Source organism: Chionomys nivalis, chromosome X (genome assembly GCF_950005125.1).
Source record: "Chionomys nivalis chromosome X, mChiNiv1.1, whole genome shotgun sequence".
NCBI lineage: Eukaryota > Metazoa > Chordata > Mammalia > Rodentia > Cricetidae > Chionomys > Chionomys nivalis.
This window is the reverse complement of record NC_080112.1, coordinates 78,281,173-78,290,808: the sequence shown is the minus strand read 5'-3', so window position 1 is coordinate 78,290,808 and position 9,636 is coordinate 78,281,173. Positions and strand designations below refer to the sequence as shown.

At 37.2% G+C, this 9,636-nt stretch overlaps 1 protein-coding gene across 1 annotated transcript in view; it reads left to right on the top strand.

Moving 5' to 3' along the window:
- Hmgn5 (high mobility group nucleosome binding domain 5) overlaps positions 1-2,383 on the top strand; it is a 12,484-nt gene extending 10,101 nt beyond the window's left edge. The window contains exon 6 of the mRNA XM_057759878.1: positions 1,157-2,383. Within this exon, the coding sequence (XP_057615861.1) occupies positions 1,157-1,810 (654 nt within the window). The 3' untranslated portion in view covers positions 1,811-2,383. The remainder of the gene's footprint in view (positions 1-1,156) is intronic.
- The last annotated feature ends 7,253 nt before the right edge of the window (positions 2,384-9,636 follow it).

The window sequence follows — 9,636 nt, the reverse complement described above, 5'->3', positions numbered from 1 at the left end:
GACAGCTAGAGCTACATGATGAGATATTTCTCTCCCTCTATTTGCCTCTCTGCCTCTCTCTCTCTGTCTCTCTCTCTCTTACACACACACACACACACACACACACACACACACACACACAGGACAGCCAGAGCTACATGATGAGATTCTCTGTTTCTCTGTCTCTCTCTCTCTGTCTGTCTCTCTCTCACACACACACAGACACACACACATAGGACAGCCAGAGCTACATCATGAGATACTTTCACACACAAACGCGTGTGCATAAGCACAAATGTAAATTGTACTTGGTGATGCATTCCTATTACCCCAGGACCTTAATGTTTGATTGCTGTTAAGAGACAGCATGATCACAGCAACTCTTATAAAAGAAAACATCTAATTGGGGCTGGTTTAGGGCTGGTTTACAGTTTCAGAGGATTAGTCCGTTATCATGACAGGAGCATGGCAGCATGCAGGCTTCCGGTGCTGCGTGTTCAGCATCCAGGAAGGAGTTGTTGAGAATTCTGCAAAGGCAGCAGGAAGAGAGTGGCACTGGGCCAGGGTTGGGATTCTAAAACATGGAAGCCCACCACAAGGCCAAACTTACTCCACCAAAGCCAACGCCTGCCTCCAATTCCTTCTCAAGCAGTGCCACTCCCTGAGAACTAAGCATTCAAATATATGAATCTGTGGTGGCCATTCATATTCAAACTACGACACTCAGTATTTGATAGGTGAAAATCAGAGAATCACTGAGTTCAAAGGCCAGCCTGGGCTGTGTAGCAAGAACTTGTCTCAAAAGAAAAAACAGCATTGTTTTCCCTAGGACTTCTTTATCTCCACATCTTACTGAAAATTTATGACACAGAATAAATAAATAAACATCCTTTATTGATTTACTTTGTTTCATCATATTTGTAATGAAAATCGTTTATATAGACAAGCTTTACTGAATTTATGGTTTCAGACATCTATTTGTGGTGCTCTCTATCAAGATATTATACTTGGATATTGTTTAGAATATTTTCCTGATATCATGGTTGTTTCATGGAAAAACTACTTTCAGGCAAAAGAAATTTAATTAGGCTTTTCAGGAAACAGATGTAATCTGATGTAAACATGTGAGAGAAAACAGCTCTAAATTTACAATCTCCTTTTTCCTTGTTTTATATAGGCACCCATTCAAAAGATGGAAGTAGAGGAAGTCAAAGAAGAGATGAATGAAAATGCTGAAGGAGATGGAGGAGAAAAGAAAGAAGCAGTGGCGGCAGAAGGAAAAGATGATGAGCCAGGGGAAAGCATCCAAAATTTAGAGAAGGGTGAAGATGGAGAAGAGGACAAAGATAAAGATGAGGAGGTGAAAGATGAAAAGAGGGAAGAAGTCCTGGAAGAAAAGCCAGATGCAGCAGGAAGTGGGGACGCAAAAGAGGACAAAGATGATGAAGGCAAAGGAGGTGATGAAAAAGAAGACAGCAAAGAGGAGGAAGGGGATGGGAAGAAGGAAGAAGAGAAAGATGACAAAGACGAGAAAGCTGAAGCCAAGGAAGAAGTTAAGCAACAGAAAGAGGAAAAAGAAGAGGAAGGTGGAAAATACAAAGAGGAAAATAAAGAAGATGAACAGGAAGGTCAGAGTGAGGGAGACGGAAAGGAGAAAGATGAAGGGAAAGAGGAGGAGAGAAAGGAGGAAGAAGGCAAAGAAAAAGAGGTTGCAGGGGAAGGAAATGATGAAGACAAGGAAGATGAAAGCAAGGTGGAGGCCGAACAAGAAGCTGAAAACAAAGATTTCAAACAAGGTGGAGAAAAGGAGGCGTCTCTGAGTATTGTCTAAAACTGCCCTATGTGATATCATAATTTGGTAACATGTACCTTCCTGTTGTAATGTTAATAGAGATAAATATTTTTATCAGATATTTTATAAGCAGTGCTTTTCTTTAGCATCATTCAACCTTGGAACATCATCATACAGGTTATTAGTTGCAAAATACCTAACATCACACCTTTATACATTTTGTGATTATAGTAGTGCAAAATATAAAATGTATACTTGCAACTTTGTGAATTTCACTGTGTGTAAGTTATATATTAAACCTTTGTGTTTCAATTTTATTCTTATACGTGATAATTTTGCAGACAGGAGAATTCCAAAAGAAAGAGTTTGGTACAACTTTGCTGTTGTTCTCTAGGTTGCTTTTATAAAGAAGGTCAACTATTTTCAGGTAATGTTAAGAGTTAGAATTGCCATTACCAAATATAACTGTATTAGTAGCTTGGAAAGAATATAAGATCTTAATTTTGTTTTTGGAAAAATTTGAATGTTTATTTCAGGAGGGCAGTTTTGATTATATGTGTATGCACAAGGTTTTGCTGGCTTTATCATAATAAAACAGTTCTACAAACATGATGATAGTTTGTGATGTTTCAAAAACATGTAGTTTAGTGGGATTTTAAAATCCTGGATTTTTCTCCCATTTGGTGTTCAGGAAAACATTTGAGGGTATTTTTGTTGAAATAAAATTAATAAAGCATAAAACTCACCATTTTAATCCTTTCAAAGTATGCAGTGCATTGGTTTATGCCCGTTCATTAATTTGTTCATTTTAGTATCTTAAGGCTATTCCATTCAGTCAAAGCATATTTTTTCCTGAGTATTTATATTGCTTCTAAATTGTATCAGTTATAAATCTGCCATGAACACTTATTACTGCTTGTATTAACAGTATGGTCGGTGATGTCCTTTGACATGGAGAAGTTTTGTTTTATTGTGATGATCAGTCCATCTGATTCTCCAAAGTACATTACAAAAGTGCTGTGCCTTTTGTTTAGATTTAAGAATTGGAGGTAGAGAGGCAGGACGATCAGTTCATTGGACATCATTGTTAGACAATGACAGCAGACATACTGCCAGACCATCCCATGCAGAAGTTACCGTCTTAATCCTTTCTGTTGTCAGAGTAACACTGCCAGTTTTCTTCCTATAATGGCATCCTAGCTGATTTGGCAGAACTATGGTAATAGGTAAGTTTTCTTTTCAAGTGAAACCCTATGCTGTCTACAAAGTAGCCAGCTTCATCTTAGAGCATTAGTTGTGTAAAGGGTTTCCATAACAAGAACACGGTACACAGCAGTAGAGTTGGTCTTCCATTCTATTTTACTAAACTTTTTTCCTGAGGTCTTAACTTTGTTTCTTGGTGTTTTAATTGGATATCATATTCTCTACGCCATCAAAATTTTGCTTTATATTTTTTTTCTAAGTCTCAGTAGCAAAATTGAAAAGGCGTAAGGTAGGAGTGCTGGCTGATTATAGAGGACGTGTCATTGGAGGGGAAGGTAAAAATATGATACAGATCGGCAGTAACATGGGCTCATCTAAAGTTGTGGAGAAACAACCCAAGCATAAAAGACATTCTGTAGGACTCCCCATGGAGAAAAGTTGTTCGTGAAGACCACTTTATCTTTTAGTAACAGGGGACATCTTTGCCTATCTCACCAGCAACATAAGGCTCTGGTGATTTTGTAATAGGGCAGAAGAAGTGCTTTGGTAACTACATAGTGCTGAAATCTTATCTAAGGATTTACAGTGTGACTTGAAGGCTTTCCTCACAGATAAGTATGGTACAGTGTAAAAAAGGAATGCGTACCAGAAAGAACTCTTTCTTTAGAGGAGTAAACAAAGGTACACTGCCCATGCTCCAGTGGACGGCCACACATCTGTGGCCATACGAGCAGCGCTAACTGGAACCAGTGGGCCATTTATATAGAAGACGTATACATAAGAGTTGGGAGGAGAAAGGACTTGGGGGTGGAGGACCTGGGAGGAGTTGGAGGAAGCATGAGGGTACATATGGTCAAAATACATTTCATACATCCATTTTATACATTGCTCAAAGAATAGCAAATGTATATGTAAAACAACACAAATATTAAAACAATTACCAGGTACCCTGTAGCTAGATGTGTAGTAAGTTAAGTTTATCTCCCTATGACCAAATACTTAAATGAAACAAGGTCGTAGAGAAAGAATTTCTTTGGTGTATATTCAGAAAAGGCAGTCCATCAGGATGGGAAAGCATTCCAACTAAAATGGAGGAGTTGATGCCTGTGGGAGCTTGCTGGGCCGTTTGCTTATGTGATACCCACCCGGAGCAGAAAGCTCGGTGCAAGGGGCCTGGACTATAACCCTCAGGGCCAGCCAACCACAGCCTCCTTCCTTCAGTCAGCCTCCGCCTCCCAAAGGTTCAATAATCTCAATAGACAGTACAATTTTCTCGGTGTCATATTCAAACCCATGAATGTGTTTAAGGGACATTTCTTATTAATACCATAATAGTAGATAACTTGAAATTCAGTTCCTTAAAATAAATTGAAAAAGAACAACTCTATATAATTTTTAAGGAGTGTGGCTAATACCTTATATAAGGAATATATATTTGTATTTATATAAACAACCTACTGAGTTGTTATTTTTTGTTGTTTGAATCTACATGACTTCAGGGCTGAGTACTTTGTACTGAACAACCAATTATCAAAAGGGGATCATAACAGAAAACCACAGCTGGACACAATGCGAAGACCAATGGATTGTGGGGAAGTCAGCCTCCATAGATATAAATTAGCAATCCTTTTAAAACACCATAGTTTGGAAGACATAAACAGGAGACAATATATGCGATAACTGGAGTCTAATATCATAAAATAATATAATGGCCATTATTAATGACTTTCGGCCACAAAGATAAATTTGAGAAAAAACTTAAAAGCCAGATTTTGATAATCCTCAGTAATATTTTTGCCTCAAAATAATTAAATATTTGAAAATGTTATTGAAGCACTTTTGCAAAATTAAAAATAAAAGCAATCCTTTTAAAACAAATTGTTTAACATCCGAAGTGGAGAAAAAGTCCACCAAATCTGCTGTGGCTTAGCCACACCTATGCTAAAACTAAAATTACGGTACATCTATAGCAGGGAGGTAAATGACTTATTTGAACTCCTTTTTTTAGAATATAAAGGTTTTTTATTATGATATTTGCATGATGGATAAAATTCATTCTTATTATAAAAAAGCAGATGTGATTATCTGCATAAGAACTGCAGAATATGGGCCTTTCCATATTCCAAGGAGAGGGGAGGGTTTCTCCAGGCCTCGGGCTTCTCTGAAGAGCCATTAGCAGCTAAGGGCTACTGAAAGAGGAGTCATTGTACTTAGTGCTGTAGCCAAGGGTAAGATGCCTGTGATCCAGTAAAACACCCTCCAACCTGTGTTCATGCAAGCGACCATAATTAAACACAGTGGGTCACACACACACACACACACACAAGCAGGGTAGGGTGGGGAGGAGAGCAAAAGAAAGAGGTAAGGTGGGAAGAAGTTGAGCAGGTGTGGGGGGAGGATGAGAGGAGCATGGAGAGATGCATACATTCAAAATACCTTCAATACTTACATGAAATTATCAATGAATAAATACTAAAAAGAAAAAGGAATTATCTGATTGTTTAAAAACTATTAATCCTATCACCTCTCATTAATAATAATTCGTCCAGGTGGGTTAGGGAGGTTGGAGTGACCTGGGAAGAGTTAGGGTATGATGGGGTAATGACTATAAATGAAGTACGCTCTGTATGATAGTCTCAAATAATTAGTAAATCTTATATTTAAATGATATTAATTAATTGTACTTCATAAAAATGATAGTGTTTCAAATTATATTGGTTTATTTTAGAAGAAAAGAGTAAGTAGGTGAAAGCCTAATTTTAAGTAAAGTAATAGTTTGCCAAAATTGTCTTTTTAACTGGTTGATTATTCGATTAGTAAATGTCTTTGCTTTAAAATGTTTCCCAGAAATACTAATTATATCAAGAATCACATAAAAGTATAGATCAAAGTGGTTTTCTTTCTTTCAAAAAGCTAAACACTGAAATTTAAGTAATCCTAGGAGCCAAAATTATGATTTGCTGTATGCGTACTTGACAACCTATGCCTTTAATGCTTTTTAACTAGATTATTCAATCCAGGCTTGTTGGAATTCACTAAATAGCACAAATGAACTCTTATATTTTTAGAAACTGAGTTTCTGATTATATAATGGGAATTAGTATGTGTATATGCATTTTCTACACTAGAAAGAAGAAATTGTGAAGTGAGGAGGTGCATAAATTCGAAACACTTTAAAAGTAGCTTATAAAACTTTTCAATGGAGGTAAAGAATTTCAAGCGAAGTTAAGTGATTTCTTCAAAGTTGAACATGCGTAGCTTCCTATGTGTCAGGCCCCTCTGAGCAGCTTGCACAGGTTGTGCATCGTTTTGTTTGCTTTTTCCTTCGAGGCAGATGCTACCATTATTTCCACTTTAGAGATAAGGAAACTAAAGTAGAAAATCTCATCAAATTCATTAGTAGCAAATGCACAACTTCTAGGACTTGGAACAGGTTATGTTCTCTTTCAAATATATTAAACCCGGAAGCCATTCTGCCCAACAGAATTTTGGAATTTGGTAGGGGTTTGTAGAAAAAAAATCTTAAGATGAGAAAAGGCAAGTCACTTTTCAGTGTTACACCTTAAAATATTTTAATGCATTATGTCAATAAATAACTCTTCCCCGACTATGTGTCAATTAGGTATTTGAATTACATTTAGTGACAAAATCAGAATTCTTTCTTGCGCTCACAGTATTTATGGTCCAGCAGAAGAAACTGATGTCTTAATCATATAAATAATTATTAATTTCAAGTTTTGATAATGCTATAGAAGAACAGTAGTTAATGAGAGTTAAAACAGTATGACAGAAATTTAAGAGGAAGTAGTTGTCTAATTGGCTCCTCAGGTATATGGATTGATTGAACTCAACTGGTAACTTCTCACTTGAAGGTTTTCATGTGGCTGTAGAGATATAGTGGTGGACTCAGAGTCAATTAAAAGCCCTGTCAGCAAACATTGATTCTTCAAGAGCATGATGGTTTTGCCATGCTGTAAACTGAATGCAAGGTGCTGCCATGATACACAAAGATTCATCACAAGTCTAGTGCATCATCTTGTTTGCTTTTCATAAGCTAGATCAGTTATTTTCATGTCACTGTCACCAAAATTTTTAACAGGAACTGTTTATTCAGACTTACAGTATTAGACAGTCTCAGTCCAACATGGTAAAAAAAAAAAAAGGCATGGAGGTATTGGTGGTGGTAGAAGCACATGCAGGAATTGCCTCGTATTATATCAAAATAAGAGAGAGAGGTCAGGAGCAGGAGCTGGGCTATAAACAGCTAAGATCCTCTCCAGTGATCTACTTCTGCTAACAAGGGCTGACCCTCTGAGGGTTCTACGGAATTCCAAAATACGATCAGCACAGGACACGCATTCAAATCATGAGGCTGTTGGGAACACTTCAGATTCAAACCATAATATATGACTAGCTTGTGCTTCTTTACAGCAAAGGACTTTCAGGAGACTCTAAAATTTCCATGGTGAATGAATTGAAACAGTCAAATTCATTCAAACACTAGACCTAGTATAAAATGACACTAATCACATTTATTGGTCAAAAATCAACTCAAAATGCCTGTCTGGATTCAAAGAAAAGCAATTTGGTAAAGATAAGAATATGAAAAGTCATGATTCATTGAGAAGTTATCTTGAGTGTTGGCTATCATGGTTCACTTTCTCTGCTCTGTTTGCACAACTGCTATTGCATAGATGTTGAATCTCCTGGGTTCATTCCTAATGAAAAGAATATTTTCTCTCTTGTTTTGCTTCTCTATTTTTTTCTTTAAAGAACACTTTTTTCATTTTTAAAAATGGATATGAGCATTTTGCCTCCATGTATGTTTGTGCGCCACCTGCATACAGTGCATGAGGAGGCCGGAAGAGGAATTTGGATGCCTTAGGACTGGAGTTACAGATAGCTGTGAGTCACTGTGAGAGTTTTGTGAATCAAACCTCAGACGTCTTGGGGAATAAAAAGCACTCAACAACAGAGCCATCACTTGAGTCCCCAAGGACACACATGAAGCGGGAGTCTTCTAATGTATAGCGAGATGTGCTACCCACTGCACCACTTGCCCCTTCTAACCTGGTCATTGGAAAATTACTTTTGGGGTTCTGTTTAATTTATATATCCTGAACTCTTTCCTATTCTGTGCTTTTCTATTTTTCTCATCAGTTTGCTCATGCTCATTGATACTTGTTTTCCCCTCCTTCTCTTGGTATCCCTTTTACAACAGTTTCCTACTGTTTTTGGACCTCTGGCTTTCATAGTAACATCATTTCCAGAAGTGCATTGTGACTTTTAAAAGAAATGCAATTGAATTTTATGTGTATGGGTATTTTACCTGCATGTATAAATGGGCAACATTTGTGTGCTTGGTGCCAGCAGAAGCCAGAAAAGGAATTTGGATTCCTTTGGAACTGGAATTAAAGATGGTTGTAACCATATCCTTGCTGCTAATCAAACGTGGATTGTCAAGTTCAGTGTTTCTCAATTTGTGGGTCTCAATCCCTTTGGGGTTTTGAAAAGTCCTTTCACAGGGGTCGCCTAAGACCATCATGCATATCAGATATTTATACTATGATTAACAACACTAGTAAAATTACAGTTATGACCCAGCAACAAAAGTAATTTTATTGTTGAAGGTAGCCAAAACATGAGGAACTGTATTAAAGGGTTACAGTATTTGAAGTACACTGCTCTATAGAATGTAAAATTATCATAACAATTGAGTCACTCCTCCAGCCCCATGTGCTTCATAACTTAAGAACCAGGAACAGAGGAAATAGAGTTTGGCAATTAGAGGCATAATTTGTAGAAAGTCGGAAAATTTATGAACAGTATTAAATGATCAATTTTACACTCCATGGACATCTATCTATCTATCTATCTATCTATCTATCTATCTATCTATCTATGAATGATCTCTGTCTCTTTAAAAATTATTTTACTATTTTTATGTGTATGATATGTGTATGTCTGTGCACTGCTTACATGCAGTTCTCAAGGAAGCCAGAAGAGGGCAGCATCGGATCCCTTGGAACTGGAATTACAGAGCACTGTGAGCTGCCTTGTAGGTGCTGGAAATAGAATCTGGGTTTTCTGTAAGGGCAACCAGAGCTCTCAACCGCTGAGCCATCTCTCCAACCCAACTTTTTTCTCTTTCTCTACTGACTTTCTCTAAAGATGAATCATTGAAACGTCTGACTGTATATGTAGGCCTGGATATAGAAACAGTCAAATATTCATGACAGAAGAGGAATTATGAGGAATGTTTCCTTAAGCTTTTCAAGAGCACCACAGAATGTAACTGAAAGAACACAATGAGTGGGATATCACTAGGAGATACGGTCATATAGGACCACAGTCATATGTGCAGTTAATTGGTCTAGCATGTCTGTATCCCAAAAAACCAAGAACAGGGATGTGTGGTAAAGGGTCCCTGCATTTGTGAGTGTTCTTCACAGAATTCCTCCAACGAGATATGTGTGGACAAAATGAAGTAATAAAAAGAATTGCTTCATATAGTATAAAGATAATCAAGTTCAAATGCACAGCAAGATTCAGAAGAGCTAATTGTGCAGTTTGAATGCAAAGAGTAGCAAATAGAGACCTAGGATATTTGATAATATGTTTGAAACCTGAAGGTAGCTCTGTGGAGAATTCCCTCTCCTTCA